The sequence below is a fragment of the Aulonocara sp. 'chitande type north' Nkhata Bay genome, linkage group LG3 (genome assembly GCF_057382095.1).
Source record: "Aulonocara sp. 'chitande type north' Nkhata Bay isolate Kocher_YH1m ecotype deep benthic linkage group LG3, A_spYH_male_GT1.1, whole genome shotgun sequence".
Taxonomy (NCBI): domain Eukaryota; kingdom Metazoa; phylum Chordata; class Actinopteri; order Cichliformes; family Cichlidae; genus Aulonocara; species Aulonocara sp. 'chitande type north' Nkhata Bay.
In genome coordinates, this window is record NC_141346.1 from 74,026,179 (window position 1) to 74,053,529 (window position 27,351).

The 27,351-nt window shown below is 42.3% G+C and overlaps 2 protein-coding genes across 3 annotated transcripts in view; one reads left to right on the forward strand and one right to left on the reverse strand.

Annotated features, from left to right (window-relative positions):
- Nucleotides 1–27,351, forward strand: part of LOC147337001 (protein NLRC3-like) — a 618,167-nt gene that overhangs the window by 101,110 nt on the left and 489,706 nt on the right. The gene's annotated exons all lie outside the window — the stretch shown is intronic.
- Nucleotides 7,516–27,351, reverse strand: part of LOC147337006 (protein NLRC3-like) — a 97,595-nt gene continuing 77,759 nt past the window's right edge. For both annotated transcript variants that reach the window (XM_086287177.1, XM_086287175.1), the window contains 3 exons: nt 21,918–22,091; nt 8,484–8,530; nt 7,516–8,335 (listed from right to left, as the gene is read on the reverse strand). In XM_086287177.1, the coding sequence (XP_086143303.1) occupies nt 7,812–8,335; nt 8,484–8,530; nt 21,918–22,091 (745 nt within the window). In that variant the 3' untranslated portion in view covers nt 7,516–7,811. The remainder of the gene's footprint in view (nt 8,336–8,483; nt 8,531–21,917; nt 22,092–27,351) is intronic.

A 27,351-nucleotide genomic window follows, 5' to 3' on the forward strand; every position in this document is an offset into this window, starting at 1 on the left:
ATTTTAAAGTGCTCGTGTGTAGGATTGTGTTTCCTTCCTTTGTGCAGTTCTTACAGTAAACATGTTTGAATGTTTCCTGTTCCCCTGATGCTTCTTCCTGTTGGATAAAGTTGGTTTGAATAACATGTTCTTATAGGTTTTAATGAACTTCAAACTGGGATCCACTTACAAAACTGTGTCATTTTATTGGAACGATCCACATTTGCATCCATTCACGGTACATTTGACATCTGAACACGTTTGTACACATGATGAAAGGACAGATGGTGTTTGTGTGTCCTTCTTAAACTCAGTGTGGATGTTTCATCATGTAGAACTACTTAGAACAAAGTCTTTGGAACATTTGGAGAACACGTTTAGGAAAGTAACATCCTGGTAGAACATTTTCTTAAAGCAGAGCAGAGCTGCAACATGACTGTGAGGATTCAGAAGAATAAAGTCAGAATACTTTATTATTATGAAGACTAAAGTGCACCTTAATGCTGCCGATGAACACACATGTTCTTTGTGAAAGCATGTGTGAGCACAGCTGACATGCACCACACTGACCCCACTCGCCCCATTTCTTCATCCACTTCTTGCTCTTGTGCTTGAAATGAGACGCAGCAAAAGTCAGAGGCTCTAAAATCCACAAAAAGGGGGCTCGTTAGATCAGGATACTGGATGTGATCCATAGAAAACATGGATAATACACCACTTTATTTGAAGCATCTGTAGCACTGCCTCAGTTCTGGATGTTTCCACAGACTCCTCTGTGCACCTAAAGAAAGGTCAAAGGTCAGCAGCACATGTAGTTGGGACAATTCTTCAGTCGCACAAACTACACAATCATTTTCCTCCAATGACGATTTTTCACTTGCAGAAATGGTCCTGTGTGATTTCCAGGCTGTGATATAAAAACTAGTTCCTAATGGCAGCGACTCACTCAGTAAACATGTGTTTCCTTCACCAACCTCACACACAGATCCAATAAGATCAGGAAGTGGGCAGTATAGTACAATATGTGTTATTCTGTGCTGCACTGCCCAAACTAAAGATCTGCTGAAGTGTTGGAAATGATCCAGATGTTTATTTTGGACGATACAGCAGAAGATCAGACATGAAAGTGGAGATAACACAGAAGACCTGCAGCAAAGGTCAGAGGTCAGACTGGGCCCTGGATTCAACAATGAGCCAATGATCATCAAGCAGTGACTAAAGCAGAGCCCTGACGTTCTGACATTCATCACACAGTCAGAACAAATGTCTGCTGATGACTTCATCTCATGAAACGACTGATAGATGTCAGTTCATTGATCAGCTGAGCTGCTGATCTTCATCGTCACAGAAACATTCAGCTTGTTTCAATCAGTAAATAACTCCCACTACTCCCAGTTTGAACTGTTCCCACTCAAAATGCTGTGAGAACAATGATCATTGTAGAACTTCACAAACATCACGTGTTGTTTTCCACATGTAAGATCAGCAAACACACAGAAACTTCCTGTTGCCACACACGGCCTCTAAAATCTCTTCCACGCTTTCTGTCTGAAGTCCACTCTCTGTGTCGGATCCACAGGAAACAACAAGATCTTATTAACATGGTTTTCAATGTGTCTCCTTCCAAAAAGTCCAACCAATGAACAAATGTGTGTATTTGTGGAGGCCGAACAAAAGCATGACACATTCCTCTGTTTCTATAAACTGGAGTCAAACACAAACATGAAGAGTTTCACTGACAGACTCCAAAATGCCCCCACAGTGGATCAAAGGGAAATCCTACAGTGTGGCCAGAGACTCTTAATGGCTCCAACATCAACACATCCACAATGTTGGATCCAGTTCTGCCTCACAGAGTTACTAAGACACACCCTCTGCAGCATCACAACAGCTCCACCTGCTTCACCTGCCTCCTCAGCATCTGTACACCTGAAGAGAAAAGAAAGGCTCCAACAGCTCAAATCTACAAAGGATTCATGAAGTTTCATCCAACAATAACATGTTTGCCTTCCACAGTGTGCTGTTAGACACCACTGTACCTCTGCCATTTCAAAAAGAGCAGCTTGGGAACATTTTGGCTCCAAACACTTTGTGTTTAAGTTCTTTGTTTTCTTTGTGAAGCCGACAACATCTGGAGCTTTGTGACTCATAGAAACATCATTTTGTTCTTTAGATGACAGCAGATTGGGACTGAATAATCAATCACTATCAAACCAATAAAGACAAACATGCTGATTTTACAGGAACTTTGTTGGAGAAGCTGCAAAGACATGAAACTGGTGGAGATCCCAAACCAGTTGATAGTGCTGGTTATTCCAAATAAAGCTGTTTCCCTTTGAGATGAAATGACTTTGTGTCCTGATATATAATAAAGATGTTGTTGTTTTTGAGCCCCTGTATTAAAAGTAGTTTAAAGTCAGCTTGAGTTTGATGTCTTTATGTCAAAGCTGCTCATGATGTTGAGCTGTTGATGGAATAAAAACAATATAAAAGCATGTAGTCCAGACTTAAATGTAGCCTGTTGTTAGCTGAGGTCCACACACAGTGTTTGACAGTGTAAAGTGTGTGAAAGGGCTGCTGGTGGAGCTCACTAGGATGAGCAGGTGACCACGAGGTGGAGAGCAGCTGGCCTGGCTTTGACCCGGGCCACGCCCCCTTTCTCTCTGCTTTGCTGTCACTTATCTTCACTGCTCTGTCCAATAAAGCTGAAAAAGGCCCTGAATCAAAGAAATCTGCTGCAGCCTCTGAAATGTCTTCTGTTTCCTTCCCGACGGCTTTTTCACCGTCAGCCCATCAGACAGTCCAGCAGCATTTATGATGATGTCATGATGTTGAAGAGGCTGCTACGGTGGCCTCCCATGACCCCCAGCCTCATCACAGCTGAGATGCAGACATTTGAAAACATTCAGCAGACAACTGAATAACAGTCCAACACAACAGTCTGTGTGCAGACACACACTGACCTTTCATATAGTCAAACACAGCTGGTTGAGTCATTTCTCTGTGAGTCTAAAGTGAATCTAGTATTTGAAAGTCCACTTCCTGTATTTGTTGTTGAAGACTTCTTCAGCTTCTTCTCAAGGACATCAGCTGCTTGTTTGGCAGCAGAGGCAGTTAAGAAGCTTCCTGAAAAACACTGAACAGTGAGTTCACTGTGGCATATGACAGATTCAGCTTTCTGTGTGCAAATGTGTCTGTGTCGACCTTTCAAATGCTGTTGAATCCAAAACATCAGCGGCTCCTCGGCTGCTCGCTTCATGCACTTCTGTCTGTGTGACAGTCCAATGACATCACAGCTGTTTCCAGCCCCAGTGTCTCAGGACTGGACACCTTTAAACATGTCGAGGATCAAACAGCGTCCAGCTAAACACACATGAAACTATCAGAGCTGACAATCATTCCAATAACATCTAATGGTTCATGTATGTAGACACAGGACTACAAGGAAATGGCTCTCAGCATCTGGCTGTGGGAACACATGAGTCCCTGTTTGTGTTCAGATTGTGTGCATGTTTTAGACGTGTGTCACATGTAGAAACACAACAATCCCACAATGACACACAGATGTGTTTGACACAGCTGTGCAGCTGTAAGTTGTTTCTAATGATTCATTGAAGCTCTTCTAACATTCTGGAGACGATCAGTACATGAATCTGTTCAACACGACAACAATTTGACTTCAGTGTGAACGTTTGCCATTAAATAACCTTCTTCATCCAGCTGACAGCATCTTCATCCTATGATGTGAACAGTTCCTCCTGTTGATGACAAACCTCTGACAGGATCTGCTTGAGGAGCTTTTTCATGTGCAGCTCTCTGAGCTCAGGGCTGAGCTGCTGTTTCATCTTTAAGAGCTGCTGCCTCCTCGCCGGACTTGTTCTCCTCTTCTTCTCCTAATGACACCATTTCTGCTTCATATTAAATTCAATAAAGATGCTGACATGTATCTGTAGCAACAACATCATTGAATCTAGAACAACTGGAGCCAAACCAGTGGCTCTGCTGGGATCACTGGTGAGCCAACACTTCCTTGTTGATGCAGATTTCAGGGCTTCCTTTTGCTCCTCCGTTATAACTGTTCTCTCTTCTCAACACATGATGACACAAAGGAATCAGCAGTGACAAAGATGATGCTGAAGAGAAGCACACACTTCACACATATAACAGACCAGTGCAGTTACACACACCTCTGCTCGACATCAGGCCTCAAACAAAGACACAAAACACTAACTTGACTCTAAACAGAAGAAACGAGCAGCTGTTTCTGTTCTGTGCTTATTTATATTTGACACACATGCTTCTCTTTGTGCAAACACACATCGCACTATAAGGGTAACCTCGCACACAATGATTGGACAGCACAGTGATGATGCTGGGAGATCCTATACGCAGCAACACAGAAACACTGAGAACTTTAAACAATGATGGAAAGTGTTATAAATGACTTGTTGGCCTCTGATCTGTCACAAACAGCTGAAACGTGTCTCTCATGAGTCACATGAAGGTTTTTGACAGAAAGGACAAAAAGTAGCTGCAGTCAGTTTGTGTCATTTTTATATTTATTCATCTGGGAGAAAAATCTGAGGGACATTAAAATGTGTTTTCAACAGAGACAAGAACATGAATATAACAGAACAGGTAAATGAACATGTTTCAAGTAAACAGCTGGACTGATCAGGTCCAAACACAGAGTGATAAACTTGTCAAACAGCTGTCATATCTTTATATAGAAGCTCTTTATAAATGCTGCTCACTGCAGTCTGTTTACTAATAATGTCAAAGTGTTAGAAACACAGAAACATCAGAATGGTCTTTGTTCACAGAAACCTGTCTGGGATCCTTTGTTGTTCTTTTGATGCAGAGTTACATTATAAATATAAAGAGTTATTTCAGAGTCTCATCAGTTTTCCTGCATGTCTTTATTTAACACATCAGCAGGGCTGAAGCTCTCATGTTAAACACACACTGATCTATGGACACGTTCATGTGTTTCTAACAGAACCAGGCTGTTATCAGCCTGCACTAACATTATGTCACACACACTGAATGTAACAGTGACAGTTTACATCATCACACAATCAGCTGTGATTGTTTCACTGTCATCAAACGAGTCAACAGGAAGTAGAATCAATAGAAACCAATCATTTACTGACAGCATGTCTGATGGAAATAAGTGCAGATTATGTATGAAGTCTAACTGCACACAGTAACTGTGTTACAATAAGGACTTAACAGCGCCCTCTGCTGGAGTGTTTCAGTACTGCGTTAACTAGAATACACCACCTCCTCCTCACACCACCTGCTACAGCTCTACTCTTCTATGACTACAGTCATCCACAGCACTGATGTGAGGTCACATGGTTCATATGTAAGGAGCACAGCTGACCTCAGGTCAGTTTAATGACTGTGAGCAGCAGCTGTGTTATTGTCACTGTGACAGGGAGACACTCTCAGACACAGCGCTCATGTCAGCTTGTTCTCATGCAGGAGGATCAGGAGCTCCATGTTTGTCTTTCTGTTTGAATCATGATGTGTTTGTGCCATCAGAGTCTGTCATGAGTACTCAGGGTTTCACAGCAGCTCTTCTGGATGCTGACGAGGACTCCAACCTCATGTTTCACCTCTCTGAGCTTCTGATGTCTGTGAACACTCGTGTTTCTTCTCTGGGCTCATCTGGACAAAAACACCTTTCTGTGTTTGGCTGCAGCCTCATTCTGACTGACAGGAAGTGTGTTATCCATGAGCTGCACTTCTGTGAGGAAGTTTCCTGCTGTGTTTCCTGTCTGTGGACAAACACGAGTGTTCCAGCTGAGGACTTGGTTCCTTCCACCTGTCCATACAGGACATCACGCTGTCTGCAGCTCTGTAAATGCAGCTCCAGGTTCTTCCACGTGCTGCTCTGTATTTGTGCAGTTTGTAGTGTGTCCTGGGAAACGTAGCACACATGGTGTTCTTCTGCTGTTTCCTCCTTTCACTGAGTGTGAAACACTGACGCTGTGCTGTTGTTCACAGAGGGGAGCTGATTCTAGCTGCAGCTGGACTCTGTCATCTAACTGAATGTGTTGGTGCTGATCACGGGGCTCTGAGGGGGGAGCAGCAGGAGGACTCTGGATGCTGACGTCAGTGTATCTGTGGAAGCTCCCACAGCGTGTCTGTCATTCAATATTGTGCTGTATATTGTATCTATGCAAAGATGAACAGACTGTGTGTTCACTGGTCTCTGTGCTGCAGCTCTGATGTCATCATCACTCCCTCCTCCACCCTCAGCAGTCCCAGCATGCTGCTGTGGTGCACCCCACCCTCACTCTACACCTGAGCCACAGACCACACCCTCCACCTCAATATACACCACAGTTTTCTCTGCTGTGGAAATGAGATCAGGAGGAAATCATCATTATTATTATTTAATAAACGCTCACATTAATGTGGGCTTATTTGTTTCATATTAGAAACATTAGTTGAGTGTTTTTAGTATAAAATGTTCAAAGTCCCTCTTTTTGCTCCTCCCCTCACCTGTGGATGGACGGTGCTGTTACCGTGGTGACAGCTTGGATGTGTTTCAGTCCTGCCTGGTTATCACTGCAGGAATCTTTCACATTTATTACAGGTAATAACTCTGATTTTTCTGTGTATTATGAACCAAATGTATCCTGATACACACAGAGATGGATGAGCAGAGGTTGTTTTTGCAGTTTATGTAGTTACTATGGACTTAATGCATACATATTATTAAAATTAGGGCTATAACAGTTGTATTGATGTATAGCAACTTGAAATGCTCCCACAAATGGCTCCACAGCATGTAAAAATATAACAAAAGCTCTGGCGGACTTGGTTCTGTGGTCAGTCTTAAAGGGTGAAGTTAAACTCTGTAATCTTCACTGTGTCACAGAGTTCAGTGAGTCCCGTTATTCACAGTATCAATCAGATCATCAGAGAACAGCTGATCAGCAATCAGTGGTGCCAACAGCGCCTCCTGTGGTGAGAGGATGCAATAATGCAATGTAGCATTTTTCCACTCAACACTTGCAGTCATGGAAACTGTCTGTTGGATCTGTGTGACGTTGCTTTCTTGGTTAGAGTTCCTCACAAATGTCCAGATGATTCTTCTAATGAGGCGTCGACCATGTTTGCAGCTCTTTGGAAGAAAACGTCGCCCTTTGCCATCCTTACTTTTCTTTGACTTCTTCAAATGCAGCTGAACTCCAGCTGGTATTTTCTTGGACTTTGCAGCTGTTTCTGGTCATCAGTTCATTCCTGCAAACCTCTGAAGCTGAACAACAATGATGCTGCATTGCTGGCTGATCCCAAAAGGTTGATTCTGTTCATCTGGACGTTTTCAGAAACGTTTGCTCACTGATCAGGTGACTTCTTCAGTCTCAGCTGACTGCAGCTTTACAAGCTTACAAACAGCACATTTGCACAATGACTGAAAGCAGCAGCACCTGATATATATGATACTAATATAATACATATACATATATAATCCATACTAATGATGAAGGAACTGAGCTCACAGTCCATTGTTCATTCAGTGAACTACTCAGTTTATTTTGGGCCTCAGAAATGCTCACTCTGTTTGTACATCACTGTCAGCAATAGACTCATTCTGCTGTGTGGACAGGAACACATGTGACATCACTTCCTGTTTGTTTGTGACTGAAGAGGAAGAAGTTTACAAGGAATCATTTAGAAGAGTTTCAAACATCAACTGATTGAATCCATGAATCTGAAAACGTGTTTGTGAGTGAAAGAGACAGACATGTACAGACTGAACTATCTGTTCAACAGTCAGAGTGTTTCTGTAACAGGAGACACTCTTTACACTCCACTCAGCACAGGGACACTGAGGCACCAAAACCAAACCTAAACCCAGGATAAAGAGTTTGAGTGAATGTGGTGTTGAAGGTGTGGAGGTGGATCAGAGTGTCAGAGGAGACTCTGTAGAAGGACAGAGTGCCAGCAGGACAGTCCACATACACTGCTGCTCTGTTAGAGACAGAGGAGGAGGAGGAGATGGATGTGTAGCTGTTATTGTGCCAGACAGACTGAGGACCATCATCAGAGCAGCTCAGACTCCAGGACTGATCATTGTATCCAAACACACAGTCATCACTGCCTCCTTTCCTTCTGATGCTTCTGTAACTCACTGATATAAAAACGTCTCCTCTCCACTCGACCTCCCAGTAACAGCGACCAGTCAGACCATTTCTACACAGCAGCTGAGAAACATCGAATCTGTCTGGATGATCAGGATATGACTGAACCTCCTCCACACGTGTCACCTTCCTGTTGTTGTCAGACAGTTGGAGCTTTGTGTTCACTGTGTTTGTGTCGATTGTGAGTTGACAGGAATCTGATGGAGAGAACAAACACAATCCAGCTGCAGTTATTGATCCATCATCTGTTCATTGATTGACACTTTGATGATGACTCCTGACATGATGAAGATGGTTGAATGTGTGCTGCTTTGTTTTCATGAATCCCATTAAAAACACACTTACACTTCCTCAGACCTGGTCTCAACCATCGGACTCCAGCAGGCTCCACCCTGAAAGGAGGAGGGGGGTCAGAGCAGCACAGTCAGCATGCACACATGGACATTACATGGCTCTCACACACACACTGTTACACACTGAGCTCAAAGCTCGGCTCCACTGTTTTATTCAAAGAAATCTACATTTATTTATCAGCACATTTAAAAACAGCTTGAGCCAAAGTGCTGCACAGAGTAGAGAGAAAATAGGAAACATACACAGTAATGACTATAAAGACTGGTCAGGATTGAAAGCTACAGAGTACAAATGTGTTTCCAACCGGCTTTTAAAAATGTCCAGTGTTGGTGACGACCTGATGTGAAGGGCGACTGTTCCAGAGTTTGGCTGCAGCCATCGATAAAGCTCACCTCTGTTTTTACGTCTAGTTCTGGTCAGAAGCTGCTTATCTGCAGACCTGAGGGCTCCACTTGGATTCTTTTGTTAAAGAGAGATAAGATGGAGCCAATCCATTCACAGATTTAAAGACAACCAGATCTGGAAGTGGATTCTACCACGTACTGGTAACCAGTGGAAAAAGCTGGTGATGGGTCGTCTAGCACAGACCCACCGCTGGAACCAGACAATTGATGAGGGAGAGAACTGTGACAGCGCCGTTCCTTCACTTGACCTCAGTCGCTCTCGTCTGCTCCCTCGTAACACTGCTCTTTATTGAGCTTACATGAATATGCACAAGTTCATTATGACGTCTTACACAGGTATGAACAAAGAGTACCAGTCTGTGCATAGTGTGTGTGTGTGTGTGTGTGTGTGTGTCTGTGTGTGTGTGTGTGTGTCTGTGTGTGTGTGTGTGTGTGTGTGTCTGTGTGTGTGTCTATGTGTGTCTGTGTGTGTGTGTGTGTGTCTATGTGTGTGTGTGTGTGTGTGTGTGTCTGTGTGTGTGTGTGTGTGTGTGTGTGTCTGTGTGTGTGTGTGTGTGTGTCTGTGTGTGTGCGTGCGTCTGTGTGTGTGTGTGTGTCTGTGTGTGTGTGTGTGTCTGAGTGTGTCTGAGTGTGTCTGTGTGTGTGTGTGAGTGTGTGTGTGTGTGTCTGTGTGTGTGTGTGTGTGTCTGTGTGTGTGTGTCTGTGTGTGTGTGTGTGTGTGTCTGTGTGTGTGTGTCTGTGTGTGTGTGTGTGTGTGTCTGTGTGTGTGTGTGTGTGTCTGTGTGTGTGTGTGTGTGTGTTCCAGATGTGACCCTGTGACCCCAAAGCTGGTGCTAAGAGTCCAGCGGTCCCCCTAACAAAGGGCTCTTATACTTAACCAGACACAGAGTAGGTGTCCTCCTACACCAGGGGTCTCAAACTCGCGGCCCGCGGGCCAATTGCGGCCCGCAGGACGATAGTTTTTGGCCCCACCTTAATATGAAAATGTAATGTTAGTTTGATAATGTATGACACTTTACAGTGTTGTGGGCGGAGCTGAATTAACCCACCAATCAGGGTGGGATATGGATCTCAGGGGACACCAGCCGGGCTTGATGCAAGCAGGGAAACATTTCTCAATGAGTCAAAGTTCCAGCAGCGTTGCCCTGGAGTGTTTCTTTCTTTCCTGTGCCTGGCTGGCTTCCTCCTTTCTATTGGGCAAACGCCGACATTCGCCCCAGCGCGCTGCGTTCACAACACTTCAAAAAAAGTTGTTTTTTTAAGTTGCTGCCCAGCGGGACATTATACGTATATAGATTTATACACACGTCAGTGGGATTTAAAGTTATTTTTCCACAGAGAGAGATCTCATATTAACTCTCACAGTGATGCGTAGGCGGCGGGATAAAAGAAAAGTCATGAACTCAATGCAGCCCAATTTAGTCTGCAGTCACATAGCGACACCTGTTCATCGGCAACAACAGTCCCCGGTAACCCGGACTAATTATAGGGTCGCACCGTAATTTGTGGCTCCATGTTTTTATTTGCATCACTGCGTTTGCATTGCAGCAAACATGAACATTACATATATTTCAATATAATGTAAAAGCAGTCAAAACAACTAACATCAGAAACAGCTGATGTTATTTGTTATATGTCACGGTGTCGTTTCCGCTTCTTTCTCCTGTAACAACAGCCCGGCGCCGTGAGCAGTCGCCTTTTTTGCGCTCGCTATCCCTGCACTTTCTACCATCTGCAAACGCCACGGTGTTCGTGTCGTCATGAAAGACATGAACATCGAGCGTAAAAACAAAGGAGACTGCTACCGGCTTTTTATCTGCCGATCGCCGTGCTATGGTTGCAAGAAAAAGAAGCAGAAATGACGTTCTCTACGCGTTGAGACGTTCCCCGTCCGTCGGCTAAACGCTTGATTGAAACTTCAATGCGACAGTGACACCAAGTAGAATTATAAATGTCACATAGCCCCAAACATGTCTTTTTCAAAGCCTGCGGTGAAGAGAAAGGTTGGTGATGAGCACCGACAATTTCAGGAAAAGTGGGAAATGCAATATTTCTTTGTTGAGCACAGGGGCACCCCGACCTGTCTTATTTGCACAGAGAAAGTTGCACTGCACAAGGAATACAATTTGAAACGTCATTACACAACTAGACATGCTGAGCTGGATGCAAAATACCAGGGAGACGAGAGAGCGAACCGGGTTGCCAGTCTTAAAACAGATCTACTGAGGCAGCAAGATTTCTCCAAGAAAGCAACCAAAGAGAATAATGTAGCAGTCGGAGCCACGTGGTTAGTGAGATGATTGCTAAAGCAGGGAAGCCATTCACAGAAGGTGCATTTGTCTAAAAGTGCATATTGCAGGCTGCAAATATAGTCTGTCCGGGAAAGAAAGGTCAGTTTAGCAACATCAGCCTTTCTGCCAACACCGCAGCAGATCGCATTTCTGACCTGTCAAGTGACATTTATGACCAACTGTGTGAGAAAGCCAAATGTTTCAGTGTATACTCAGTCGCTCTTGATGAGACCACAGACATCACCGACACTGCCCAGCTCCCAATGTATGTCCGTGGTGTTGATGACAGTTTTGAAGTGATGGAGGAGCTGCTCACAGTAATTCCAATGCATGGCCAGACCACCGCTCAGCAGATATTTACAAGCTGTGTGATGCCATTGAGAATGTTGGTTTGCCATGGAAGAGGTTTGTTGGAATAACAACAGATGGAGCGCCATCAATGACAGGGAGGAAACATGGACTGGTGGCACAAAACAAACTGGAAGAGGAAGGCGTGGAGGAGGCCATTGCTCTGCACTGCATCATCCATCAGCAGGTCCTTTGCAGCAAATGCCTGAAGTTTGACAATGTGATGTCTATTGTTGTGAAATGCATCAACCAAATCAGATCCAGGGGCTTAAAGCACCGAAGGTTCTGTGCTTTTTTAGAGGAAATGGAGTCAGAATATGGGGATGTGCTCGACTTCACTGAGGTACGTTGGCTCAGCAGGGGAAATGTATTAAAGAGACTTTTTGAGTTGAGAGCAGAAGTGAAGCCTTCATGGAGAAGGATGGAGTTAGTGTTCCTGTGCTAACTGATCCCAAATGGCTCATGGACTCAGCTTTTCTTGTTGATATGACACATGAGCTTAATGTACTGAACAAGACGTTACAAGGCCAGGGGCAACTTGTCAGTGCTGCCTATGACAACGTGAGAGCATTCTCCACAAAACTGGCGCTCTGGAAAGCTCAGCTCTCTCAGACAAACCTTTGCCATTTCCCAGCATGCAAGGCACTCGTGGATGCAGGCACACCATTCAGTGCTGACGAGTATGTTGATGTCATTTTGAGGCTACAGGAGGAATTTGATCACAGATTTGCTGACTTCAAGACACACAGAGCCACCTTTCACATTTTTGCGGACCCCTTCTCCTTTGATGTGCAAGATGCCCCTTCTGTGCTTCAAATGGAGCTCATTGAGCTGCAGTGCAACTCTGAACTCAAAGCAAAGTTCAGGGAGGTGAGTGGAAAAGCAGACAAGCTTGGACAATTTTTGAGAGACTTGAGCCCTAGTTTCCCTCGGCTTTCCCGAATGTTCAAGCGGACCATGTGCCTTTTTGGTAGCACATACTTGTGCCAAAAGCTCTTCTCCACTTTGAACTTCAATAAGTCCAAGTACAGGTCCAGACTTACGGATGATCATCTTCAAGACATACTGAGGGTCGCAACTGCTTCCTCCCTCAGGCCAAATCTGGCTCGGCTATGCTGCCAGGTCTCTAGCAGCAAGGAGTAGGCAAGAGAAGCCATGTTCAGAAGAACAGTTCATTTTCTACAGTGTTCCATTCATGTTCAGAAGAAGGTTATAGAACTGTTAATACAGACATTTCAATCTAAATACAGCAGATATAGAAGACTGAAAGAAACACACAAGTTCACTGACTAAAAATATCTTATTATTGTTTTATTTATGTATTACTGATTGATTTATTTTCTTATTAATTCTTAATTTGTTTATTTATTTTTCATATTTTGTGTTAAAAAATAAAAATAAAGAGATTTGAGAAGATTGGAATTTTTTAACCATGCCTTTCTTGTGGAAAACCTAATGTGGCCCAGCCTCACCCAGACTCTGCCTGCAGCGGCCCCCAGCTAAATTGAGTTTGAGACCCCTGTCCTACACCATAAATCAGTAAGAGAGGGTACGACCTCTCTCATGGCCCCAAGTGGTGTGTGCATGCCAGAGCACTCTGGAAGGCACACAGAGTCTTTACAGACTAATAAGGATCAAACCTCTATCATTATGCAATCGATTATAAAACTCTAAGCATATATGAGTAAATATTTCTAAGCATCAATCAACAATATAAACCTTACAGCTGGTTTTAATAACAGAATTCATTTGTTTCTCAAATGAGAAAGAGCTATCGAGAAACACTCCTAAATCTTTAGTTCTGAACTTTTCCAGTGGGCCAAGGTCAACATTATTAGATAATGCTAATTCTTTTCCCTTACATTATAACAATGTGAGGAGTTAATGCTAAGTATACTGCCATTAGCGGCTAATTCTAATTAGGGGTGAATAATTATTAGTAGCTAATGCTAATATCGTTTTCTCTTCCCTTTTAACAATGTGAACAACTAGTGCTAGGTAGGCTGATGCTAGCAGCTAATGCTAATTTGACGTGAATTAGCATTATATTAGTGAGGAGTGTTAAGGTTCAAAATTGAGGAAGGAGAGTACAAACCAGCCTTGGTCCAGAAGGTCTTGGTCAAACAATGATTTTAATGAATACACGCGTGGGAAGACACTCTGTACGCAGACAGCCAGTAGTCCTCGACTTAATCAAAGCATGAACAGATATTTTATAGCATCAGGGTTTGTTTACTGACGCCCCTTCATGCGTCACCGGTACATTTTATACATAGATCAGATCAACATCATCATGACTTTTCACCCAGAAAATCATCTTCTATTTTCATGGCTTGGTACTTTCCGTTCTTGTCTCAAAGTGAATTGTTCCTCTTTTTTGTCTAGACAACAAGGACGGTTCCTCTAAATAAATTTAACTAGTGTGTGTGTATGTGTTGACCTCACATGCTCTTTGTGTCACCTCTTAACTGTCTGTGTCTCGTCCTCAAATGCTCCTCAAAATAACCTACACTTAGACTCTGCTTTCGGTTTCAGTTCTGCAAAAGGCACACTCTGCAAACCTGCAACTTCCTGTCAGCCTGCAACTTAGTCTCTCTGAAAGACACACACTGTTTAAACATCTGAATGCAATATAAACTCCAGATTATATTCTTAATGCAATGGTACTGATGACAATTATTTAACAATAGCAGTAAAATAATTTCCCTTCTCCACACTCCCTCTCTCGACCTCTGGAACACCAGAGGTCGCAATACATTGTGTCCTCACTCAGACCCTCTCTAGCCGTCCTCTGGCTCAACCAGCTCCCATTCGAGAACACTCCATGTGTAAGCTTAGGTTTTCTCGGTCCCTCTCTGCAGGCCTCGAGATCTCCAGGATCCTCGCCCCTCCTGTGGACGCCGAGATCGATCTTCTGCAAAGGAAACAAAACACCTTTTCTTGCACCTCCCTAACTTATCCTATCTGGGACTCTTTAATCAAAAGCCTGATCCTAATTATCTTCTTAACTTATTGACTTGTATTTATATATATTCTTCAACGTTACTCATCACCTTAAAACTCTTTAAGCCCTGCTTTTACGTCCGGTTGCTCGCTCTATTTTCCCTTATCTGATCATCAACATCCTGTGCACAAATTGTCGCTGCTGCAAGTTCCTCTACTCCAAAAGAAAACAACCACTTTAATCAATTAAGTTTAAGCATATAAGCAATTACTCCTGTCATGTGTGTTTCTTAACTCTGTGTCTGTAAGCGTGTGCAATCCTTCATGAACTCATATTATCCTCACAGTAGATTGGCTAATCATAGCGCTAGCCAAAGGCTCGTGACCCTCCAGAGACAAATTTGAGCCACAACTCCTTTAAAAGCACAAAATGCAATATGTATAAAAATCATTTCTACGTAGAAGCTCCCCCTTTATCCTAAAGATACCTCCTATGTAATATCTGTATGTGTACGCCTACATTATAACCACTTCTTCTAAAGATCAAAAAAAATCAAACCTGTTCTACTCCTTCAACCCTCACTAATTTTCCCTCTAAGATTTATTCACAGCTTTGAAAAACCGGCATTGTATCTTCTAAACAGGATTCAGTTCTGTCATGGTCCTGGGCCATGTTGGCCCAGTATTCTTGGTTCCTTGTATTTTCGCTCCTTATTTAGGCCAGGTTTTCTGAGGTGTCCTGTTGTGGTGTTCCCTAAGTGTTTTTTCCCTTTGTGACTCTTACCCCCTTGTGCCCCTCTGTCTATTTATGAGCTCTCGTCTCTCTTTGTGTTTATTCCATGTTTCCCCCAGCCTGTTATGTCTGTGTTCTCCCCGTGCTCTCTCTCCTCCTGTCTGAACCTCTGTGTACTTCCTGTTTTACTTTGACAGTCTCTCGTCAGTATGCGTAATGTTGTGTTCACTCCTGCCCTGTCTCGTTATGTTTATCAGTGTCACCTGTGTTCCCCTTTAGCATTTGGCATTCTCCCAACAATATACTATAATCCCATAATCTAACCCCAGTCAACAAAACAAAACAGAAATTTTCTCTGGTAAAAACAAATTGTTTGTCCACATTTATTCATCCTCACATTCACTCACATGCAGTCACACATTCACTCACATGCAGTCACACCATGTATTTGCTGATAGTGGAGCTTCCCGCACGATCAGATACTCCACCCTCAGCAAAATGAGCTCAGTCATTTTTATTTTCCATAGGAAAATATTTCTTTATGCTTTTGGACTGGATTGACTCGCATAAAATCCTTTTTACAGGGACTTACGACCTTGATCAGTCCCCACAGGTAGCTCTCCTCAGCCAATTGTAATCTGGAAAGCCGCCTTATATTTGCTCTTCCCGAGAACTTTCAGCGCCGTTATTCACTGTTGCAGGCCTGCTTAAAACAGAAATGAAAAATAGAGCTGATTGTTAGCTCATAAAAACAAAACAAAGTCACCTGACAGGTTTTCTTTAAGTGCACTGTTACAAAGTTTTGCCACCACATAATTTCGCCTCCTCAATACACCGAAAGTCTAATTAAAACCACACAATTTGCACACAAAAATCACCCCCTTATGCTCTTAAATTCAGCATAAGACCCCTTACGACATCATATAATCACTAAATTATAAATTCCCTACCCCAATCTGCACTTCTCGTCTCTGCTATGCTTCCTCTTCCTGAAAGTCACTTCCTCAGTCACACACATACAGGAAGCTCCTACGTCACCACTCACTCCAGCTAATGTGCATACTGAGTCATCTCTCAAAAAGCTGTAACAACAGAAACATATGTTTAAACATTCCCAACTCATTAAATCATTTTATTTCTTTCTACAGTGATCACTGGTTTTGATCACTCAGTACGAGAGAGCACTCCTAAGTCACTCTTTTTAAAACTACTTTAATCACTTTTTGTTTACATAACTCACTCCCTTTGTCATATGGCTTCTTCTATTCCTCAATTACAAACTCAAATGCATTTTATTAAACATTCACACCATTGTATCATTCATACAAAATAGCAAGCTGTTCTTCATTGCATATGTTTGTGTTCTTAGCCAGGTTTAATCTGTATCTCTGCATTAAACTCCATGAGCTTGTCTTGTCTTTATAAGGTTAATGCATTTTCTGTTTGTGTATGTGAATTTGCATATGTTGCTTTTGCAGTGTGTCAGACTCCTGCACAATTCTCCACTTAAGCCGTCAGTTTCTTTCCCAAATTTGCTAACCCAAATTCTAAATTCCCACCTTATTAACCGCGTCCCTGCTCCTCAGCCAGAAATTAGGGCCCACTTGTCATGTTTATGGAGACATGGCGCTGTAAACAATTCAACCAGAAACTTGCCTTGGCATGTCCAGTCAAGTTAACCTACAGGTTTCTTCCGACCGCTGCACGTGGAAAATTGATCCAGATCTGTTTCGCCCCTATAGAAACACAACTGAGACATTTTCATTATTATCATATGTACTTAAACTACCCGTTTCCCTTTCTCTGGTCAGAAATCCCAACTTATGTTATGTATATACGTGTAAGCAGGTCTTCATTGCTTTTCCTATGTATTTTGTTCAGTGAGTGTAAGCTGCTTTCTTCATTGCCTCTGTATGTTATAATCAGGTTTAATTCATGCATCTTTTCCCTGATTTCTTAATTCAAAACTATCTCACTTCTGATTCTTTCCAGAAATAATTTCACATGTAACACTTTGTCTATGTGTGTTTTCTATTCTTGTTTACCTCTTTGTTTGTGACGGTGGACATCTCTAAACCATCATGAGTTCAAGCTTCACTTTCAGTCCAATTACACCCTGTATTCTCACAGTCGAACTCGTCCAGCTTCGCCTCTCACTGGTCACCGTCCTCTTCTCTCAGTGTCCTTTTGTTGTCTTGAATTCCAGCAAACACAGTCTGTTTCTTCTCTGTTTCTCTTCAGTATTTTCCTTTTGGATCAAATCCCAGCCTGGCAAAATACCACATTCAGTGCCTTTAAACAGTCACGTCACACTGTTCTTACCAGCCTGCTGTCCACCGTGCATGTTTCATCACGTGGTTTCTTCTTTCCTGTTGATCCTCTCAGTCATCTCTTTCAAGATTACTCCAAGCATGGCAAATCTGACAATCAATGTCCAGTGCTTTACCACCGTTCATTATCCCACTGTTCAACTGCCCAGCCTGTAATTTACAGTACATGTTTCCACCTCGTGGTTCCTTACATGCTGCTGCTGGTGTCGTCAGTGTGGTTTCCGTTGCACTGTCTTTTGCCTGCTATTAATTCTTCTCAAGTCCACGATGTTCTGTCGGTCTTCATCAGGAGATTAACTGTCCTTTGAGCTTCTTCTCAGGATGGGGACAAGTGCGAGGTCAAGCTGTAAAATTTTAAGCCAAAATCTGGCCTGTTTTCTCCCAATTATGCTACTCTAGTGGTTTTGGCGCCGTACTCAAAATTCCAGGTTGAGAGAAGTCCACCTTTATTTATCTGTAATCTGTGTTGACACACTAAAACATACAATTAATATCCTTTTCATTTCTTTTCTCAAAACCTCCATACTTAATCTGCCTAGAGTTTAGCTCATCTGTTTCTCTCTCTGGGTGCTCACTCGTCACCTTATATGGGCATGCAAACTTCCTGTCACCCACACCATTTCCTGTTACACACACACAGCACGCAGCTGCTCTGCTGTTTCTCCAGGCTAATCAAACTTATTTTGTATTTACAATCTACAAACCCTCTGTAATTCTACTAACTTTTGATCTAAAATCTAGCATCATTCACACAATGATTTCATAATCCTCTCACACACACACCTTTTAAATAAACTAAACTCTTATAACATCACTCATGCATCTCTTAAATTAAAAACACTTTCAAACTTTAAAACATCCTACTTTACATCACCCAAGAAATACCTCTCACACCTTTATTCATCATTCAAAACCTTCTAGTCACCGCATTCACACAAGAAATTGAAAAAATAAAACACACCAGCAACTATTGCTGGAGAGAAGTTACTACTGAAAGTAATATGTTAATCTTAAGTATACACAGTGCACTCAATATATTTATATATCTGCATCCAAACTCAGTCAATTACTATACATCCACTACGGCAACTCAAAACTTTATTTATAGTCCTCTAATAAACATAAATGGCATTTTAAACACACACTCAACAATGTTTGCAGCAGTATTTGTAAAACCAACGGTGGCTTAAACAGTTCACTGCTTACTCATTTGCATTTTCACACTCACACACACCGTCTAAAAATAGCAGCAGGCAGTCAGTGCATTACTGACTCGACACACAGAGATCTCTCACACCAAATTTTCTTATTCTATATTACAACGACGTCTTATATTTACAACCACTGTCAGATCTGTCAGCTTTAGCGCCTACACAATTTAGACAAATTTAAAATAACCGCCCAGCGGATGAACTCCCTGAGTTTTTTGCGACCAATTCACCAGTATCAAGACTTTAACTGTTTCTGGCCTCATTTCTAAAATCCCTAACTCAATTTAAAAGCGTCAACCAACCCAAACTTTGAAGTTTTAGGTTAAAGTTACACGCCCGAAGTCCAACTTCTTCTGACCAAAAAAGCGCAGGTACCGTTCCAAACGGTAAGGAGACTCTAACTCCTAGCTTAATTCCAGGATGCCCTGTACCCCACAGTTAAGCCAAACTGAACTAACCCTGTTCGACGACAGGTCAATGTCGCGCGTCCACGACAAGGAGGGAGCGTAACCTCCGGGCTCTGCGCTTCCTAGAACCCCCACGGTTCCGTTCTAAAATAATTTATAATACTTTGAAACAACAATCAACACCCGACAAAGTGTAAGACTGAAGCAGGTCCAACCTTATAACCAAAAAATAACCAAATTCCCTAAGATACTAAAAACATTGAGCAGTCCAACTGCTTTTCCTTTTAGCGGTCCAACCGCATTCAATCATTACCAGCAGTCCAACTGCTTTTAAATCCTCAGTACTGTCATGAGATTCTCATCAAAATCAAAGCAGACATTTACCGGCAACTTTTACTGAATAGACATTTAATTTTATCATCCAATTCAGCACACTTCGGATAAAATCAACAGGCCTGTGCCTACCTCTTTTTAAAGGCGCCTGTCCCCTCAGTTTGGTTGCCGGGTCACGCCTGCCTGTCTGACCACAACGGACCATACATCATCGTCTACACCTCCAATCCTCCCTCCTCAACCACCGGACGAAGCCCCCAAATGTTAAGGTTCAAAATTGAGGAGGGAGAGTACAAACCACTCTTGGTCCAGAAGCTCTTTGGTCAAACAATGATTTTAATGAATACACGCGTGGGAAGACACTCTGTACGCAGACAGCCAGTAGTCCTCGACTTAATCAAAGCATGAACAGATATTTTATAGCATCAGGGTTTGTTTACTGACGCCCCTTCATGCGTCACCGGTACATTTTATACATAGATCAGATCAACATCATCATGACTTTTCACCCAGAAAATCATCTTCTATTTTCATGGCTTGGTACTTTCCGTTCTTGTCTCAAAGTGAATTGTTCCTCTTTTTTGTCTAGACATAACTGATCTCTCCTCTAAATAAGTCTGACTAATGTGTGTGTATGTGTTGACCTCACATGCTCTTTGTGTCACCTCTTAACTGTCTGTGTCTCGTCCTCAAATGCTCCTCAAAATAACCTACACTTAGACTCTGCTTTCGGTTTCAGTTCTGCAAAAGGCACACTCTGCAAACCTGCAACTTCCTGTCAGCCTGCAACTTAGTCTCTCTGAAAGACACACACTGTTTAAACATCTGAATGCAATATAAACTCCAGATTATATTCTTAATGCAATGGTACTGATGACAATTATTTAACAATAGCAGTAAAATAATTTCCCTTCTCCACAGGAGTTAATGCTAAGTAGGCTGCCATTAGTGGCTAATGCTAATTTTAGATGAAAAAGCATTAGCAGCTAATGCTCATATTGTTTTCCTTTGCTTTGTAAGAATGACAGCAGCTAATGATACGAAGTCTACCATTATTAACAATTGTTAATTTGATGTAAATTAGCATTATCCGATAATGGTAACCCTTTTCCCCTGCATTATAACTATGTCAGGAGTTAATGCTAACTAGGCTTCCATTAGGGGCTAACTCTAATTAGGTGAATAATTATTAGCAGCTAATGCTAATATTGTTTTCCCTTCCCTTTTAACAATGTGAGCAGCTAATTCTAATTTGATGTGAATTAGCATTATATTAGTGAGCAGTTAATGCTAAGTAGGCTGCCATTATTAACTAATGCTACTTTGACGTGAATTAGCATTATGTGCTAATACTAAGACTGTTTTCCCTTACTTTTTAACAATGTGAGCGGCTAATTCTAAGTACGCTCTTGTAAATAGCTAATTCTAATTTAGTGTGAATTAGCATTATTCAATAATGCTAACACTGTTTTCTCTTACTTATTAAAAATGATAGTAGCTAATACTAATACTCTTTTCCGTTGGGTAACAACGATGTGAGGAGTTAATGCTAAGTAGGCTGCTTTTAGAGGCTTATTCTAATTAGGGCTGAATAATTATTAGTAGCTAATGCTAATACCGTTTTCTCTTTCCTTATAACAATATGAGCAGCTAATGCTAATTTGATGTGAATTAGCATTATATTAGTGAGGAGTTAATGCTAAGTAGGCTACCATTAGCAGCTAAAGCTAATTTGAGGTGAATAAGCATTAGTAGCTAACGCTAATACCCTTTTCCCTTGTGTTATAATGATGTGAGACGTTAATGCTAAATAGGCTTCCATGAGTGACTCCTTTCCCTTGCATTATAAAGATGTGAAGAGTTTATGCTAAGTAAGCTGCCATTAGCAGCTAATGCTAATACTGTTTTCCCTTTCTTTATACAACTTGAGCAGCTATTGCTAAGTAGGCCACTTTTCTCTGCTAAGGATTTGTGTGACCATGATGGAAACTCTGATAAGCTAATGCTACTAAGCTAATGCTGTTTATGGGCCCTGTTAGAATCAATATTTCATTCTCATTCTGTTGTTTGAGAACAATAACAGAAAAATGTGCACTTGAGAACAAATTTATTGTGACTTCAGCTGTGAATGTACAGTTTGTCATTATTTAAGCTTCCATTTCCAAATGTTAGCTGACACTTTATTAGGTACACTGGTATCTATATCAGGTACACCTGTGACCTAAATGTTCCTGCAAACAGACTCCTTGGAGACCCCTACATAAATATCCATGAACTATCCAGCTAGACTAGTGTGTCTGTCCCTGAAAATATTCCTGCATGTGTGATTGTTCATGTCTCATCTGCAGGAAACAAACAGGAAGTGAGTGAAAGACACGGGAAATGTTTCCAGCTCTTCCTCCTCTATCAGATTTTCTCTCCATACCTGAGAGTGTCCAGTCTCCTGCCTGGATCCTTCAGTCCAGCCAACAGCAGCTTCATTCCTGAGTCACCTGGATGATTGTAGCTCAGGTCCAGCTGTCTCAGATGGGAGGGGTTGGAGCTCAGAGCTGAGGCCAGAGAAGTACAGCCTTCCTCTGTGATCAGACATCCTGACAGACTGCAAACACACAAAACAACAATCTATCTGTCAACAGTTGTTTTCTCTTTGTCACAATAACATCTATCCATTTACATCCATTCAATGTAACTTTATTTATAAGTGACAATACCCAACAGACAACAACAGTCATCTGAAGCTGTTTAACAGTGTAAGGTGACCGCCTCCACTGTGAGCAGCACTTGGTGATGGTGGGAAGAAGAACTCCCTTTGACACAAAGATCCTCCCAGTGAAAACAGGCTCCAGGAGGAGCATCTACCATGACTGGTTGCAGGGTGAGGGGAAAGGGAAGAGATGAGCTCAGAGAGACAAGAACAAAACAGAGAGACAAAAGTTAAGGACATGCAGTAGTGACATATAAAAGCATCAGGAGTGAAAAGAGGGGAGAAGAAAGCAGAGCATCATGGGAAGTCCACCAACAGCCTGAGCCTATAGCAGCATAACTAAGGGATGGTTCAGGGTCACCTGATCCAGCTCGAACTATAAGCTTTATCAAAAAGGAAAGTTTGAAGCTGATCTTCAAAGTAGAGAGGGTGTCTGTCTCCTGAACTCAAACTGGGAGCTGCTGCCACACCCAGTCCAACATAGCCAGGCTTTCTTTGCTGCTTTGACAAAACCTCAAATCCCAGTCAGAGATGATGAGCATCATCACAGTGATGATCATTTCTCTGTAACCCAGGCTTTCTGCTTCAGGATCTGTGCACGCTCACAGAACAAGGAGACCTTTAAACATCATTTCACTAAATGGATGGACTGAGCTCAGCCTACAGATGAACTGGTGCCAGAGATCATAAAGAACATCAAACAGTCAAATTCAACACTTTTAATGGAAATATGAGATTAATGCTGCAGACAATCATGAAGCTGCTGAATTCATGAACATCAAGAATGCAGCAAGTGGTAAAATAAAGATTTGACCTCAGTGTGCTCAGTGTTCCTGTCTATTCCTAACATATTCCTAACATGATAGCTGCACTTTAGAGCTCTAAAACTGGAACTGACACATGTTTAAACTCTACATGTTACTCAGTACATTCAGTTCTGACACTCGCCCACAGTCCAACAAAGGAAACATGGAGATCACATCAGTTTGTCACCAAAGTCTAATTATTAGGGCAACTTAACCTGTTATTATCTCGTTAACTCATTAACTGATTAACGTCAGCAATTATTTTAATCACAGTTTTTAAAATCATGATTATTGTGAAAGTGCTCACTGGCTCTGAATATAAAAGCCATGGGTCACAGGAGGGATGTTGATCAGTGCTGGCTTGAAATGGGCGTCATTATGCGTCTCAGCCAATGGGAGCATTGAGGGTGGGCCTAATACTACTGCAGCGCTCACATGACCCAGGACAGAAAGAAAGGGGCGGGGACAGAAACATGGAGACAGGTACAGATCTTTGACATGTTCATTTTAAACTGTTCCAGGAGGCAGTGTTGATACAACTAAAGTTATCTGTTGTTGAAGAAGTCGGTCTGAGGAACGTTCTTAGGATCAACAAATGACGGCATGTATGAGCCTCAAGACGCAGCATCACAAGAAGAACACATGAGCTGTAGAAAAAGGAGAGACTACGAAAGCCACGGCGTTACAACATGAACCAGCTGTTGGTCTCTCTGGAGACTACTGGGCGTGGCTGGGTAACCATGGTTACCTGGGAGTTACAGAAACGTGCAGAACATGTGATTCATGTTGCACAGCAGTGGGACATTTGAAATAAAGTCAGCACACTCAGTACAGATAGTGCATCAAATATGATGCTGCTGCCAGACGTCTGCCTTTGAACACGTCCCTGCATCGCGCACAACACCAAGGTTGCCATGGCGATCACAGCTGACAGGGACAAAGTGCACAGCTGGAAGCCTGCAGGTATATTTAACATGATGTATTTCTCAGTGTCCTGTCGGTGTGTGAGAGACAAACAGCCTCTGTATGTGTGTGTAAATACAGCATGAATATGTAGAGGACATGTTTGTGGATATAAGTAAATGAAAGCTCTGCGTCATTTGAATCTTCTTGTTTCTGTTGCAGGTCTGTGACTGAACTTCTGGGAGGAGAAACGTTGGTTTCATGCTCTGTGATTCTGTGTTTTGTCATCTCTCTCAGGTGATGGAGAGCTCAGATGATGACCCCGCCTACGTGGTCAAATTCAAGTCTACATTCAGAACAGACCTGGAGACACGCAAGCAAAATGCCAACATTGTATATGTGAAAACTGCTGCTGGAGCCAGATTCAAGGAGCTCAAGTGTTTACCCAGATCTTACTGAACTTACTGCAGGAACAGAGGGTTGTTGGAGGGAAACCTGTGGAAGCAACAACATCCGAGCCACCAGAGAAGAAGTTGGCCCTGTTGGTGCTTCATCAGAGTGTGAACAGGAGGAAGACTCAGCTGAGAACAGTGTGGTGGATACAGAGCAGAGCCCACCATCAGTACAGAGGCCTGTCCATTAGAGTTCTGCTCCAACATGCAGCACATGTACTTGGCCACAGCTGCAACATCTGTACCTGTGAAAGCTTCTTCTCTGTTGCTGCTCATATTGTGCAGAAGAAGAGAGTTTCTTTATCATCAGAAAATGTCAATGAGCTTGTGAGTCCTAGCAGCTGGCTCGGTGCAGAGGAGGAAGAACATGTCAGTCAGAGGAAGATAAATGCAGTTCATGTTGTCAACTCAACCTGGACTGTTGAAAGAGTTTTTCTTTGTCTGGTTTCTGACTGAGATTCTCCAAAGGAAATCCAGCACAAACACACACTTCACACACTCAAAGTCCTGCACAGTAAATGAGCTGATGAGCGTTTGTGCTGCTGCCTGATAACAGAACAATAGTTCTGCTGCTTCCTGTTCTGCAAACACACATTTATAAATGTTCACTTGCTGTTGATCAAAGGTATGTTGGTGGCTCTGGACGCTGAGGGAACTTTGTAAAAAACTAGATCAAATGTTAACGTCCTGGCAGAGGCAAAGAACTTTGATTTGATATTTGATTAGATTCATGTTTCAGCTCAGACTGACAGAAATATTTGAACTGCTGCTGTGTTAAAGGGAACACTGCTGTTAGAAAGCACCTGATCTGTTTCTGCACACTGAATGTTGCACTTCTCACACAATGCACTACTTTTGAACTCATGATTGAATGTTGCTGTAACAAAGCCATTAATGTGATTCAAAGTGTTCATGGTTTCCCAGCACAACAAATGATTGCACAAGTGTGACTGATCCACTTTCTAGTGTGTGTATAGCCCACACTGTGTGTCACTGTGTCACAGGTGAGTCTGTGTGTCCAGGTTCTATGAGGACAACAGGATATAGTGACTGAGTCCAGCAGCTTAAAGTCTGACTCCATCCTCCATTTAAATAACTCACAGCAACAACTGAATAGCTTTGCCTTTGTGTAGCTGACACTTCATTTTAATGTCCTTCTATTCTGGTCCATCTGGTCTCAGTTTCTATAAGCACACAGGTTTCATCAGGACTCTATGACCTCAGTAATCTTTGCTGGGCCTTAATGCTCTGAACAAAGCTGCACAGCACAAGACTAAATAGAAATGAATCAGTCTTTCATTCTCACTGCTGTTTGACTTCAGCTCTCAATGTCCCACCATAACCCATGGAAAGAATTACTGTCCATCCAGGCTGCTGAACATGAAGCTGAAGAAGGTGGAGTATTGTGAGGGCTGATGGAGATGATGATGAGGAATCCAGGAGCAGTGGGTGGATGGCAGCATCAGCATGAAGGATCAGTGTGAGAACACATCATCATCCACAAAGGAAACCAGTCTGAGTGTCTGACGCTCTTGTTAGAAAGACGCAGTCCCAGCAGTTAGCTTGTCTGCTAGTTAGCTGAGAGCTAGCTCACTTGTACATTGAATACCAAACTGTGTAAACCAGGGGTGTCAAACATATGGCCCGTGGGCCAAATCCAGCCCATGAGATAATTTCATATGTCAAATATTGATGAATTTTCAGGCTTGCTGATAATCAATGTGAGCACGGCTGAGGTTTTATTCTGATGAGCAAACCATGTGGCCAAACACTTTCAGAGACAGACTGGGATCATACCATTATGTGAAAGAGGACATGTTCCATAGACAGCAAGGGTAGTGGTAGAGACCAGTACACAGAGAAATGGGAGCTGTACTGAAATGCAAGCGTGTCAGGAAAGAGTGAAAAGGCAAAATGAGCAGCATCTGGCTGCATTTCAGTGATATTGGAGAGCACAAAGCTGAGTGCAACATTTATACAGGAGATATACAGGAGACGCTGAGAGCAGAACTGATAAAATTAGGAGCTGGCTAAAGTGAGACCCATTTTTATTTCCACCCATTTCCATTGTGGAGGACAAAAGGTTTCAAACTGGTCCAGGTCTTAAACCTCACGTGTTCTTCCTAATAGCAATAAATGGATAAAAATAAGGCTTTTATGAAAACACTGAATAAAACTTGCTGCCTTTAAAAAGACTAAATGTACAGTTCAGTATTGAATACTACATAAAATAAACTATATATAAAGTGTGTCTGAATGGCAGAGATGCAGAAATATGTGCATGTAGCACAGAGCCACGGCTCAGTGTCTGAATGAGTCTCACAGACCTGAATGTGCTGTTGAAGCCATTTATAATTATAACGTAATTCTTTACTCGTTTGATCTGCTCCTTACCACAAGCCACCAGACGTAGAAGGTTTTGGACTTTTAACTATATTTTCTGAAGTTTTACAACTTTTCTTACTGTTAAAAACCTCGTTATGGCCATTCATGCTGTACAAAGTAATTAGACATGTGTGGTATCTACAGAAACGTCAGAATCTCAGCTAAAAGTTCACAAAACCATCTCAACAACCACCAAACAGCTGAAACAGCAGGTGAACAGATCACACAAAAAAGATGTAAACACAAATCCCCCTGATCATCTGTTTTTTAAACATGAAGCTTAGTTTTGGACGTTCATTTACTGCTGGTTCAGTGAATTTTGGTTGGACAGTGATGAAACCTGCAGCCTCAGAATCTGTGAGAAGTCTGCTTTCAGCACGCAACAGCATTGTTGTGTTGTGTGGATCCACCTCTGCAAACTCATCACTGTTTCACCATCATGTTTCTACTTAGACAATAACAAAGGAAGCAGTTCCCAGGAACTACTTCCTGTCTTGTTAACATAAGAGTACGTTGCCCTTCAAAACACCTCCACTTCTCCTCTTATTAGAGGACTGCCTTATTATTAATCTGCTAATTCTGTCAGTTGATGAAAGAAAAATGCTTGAT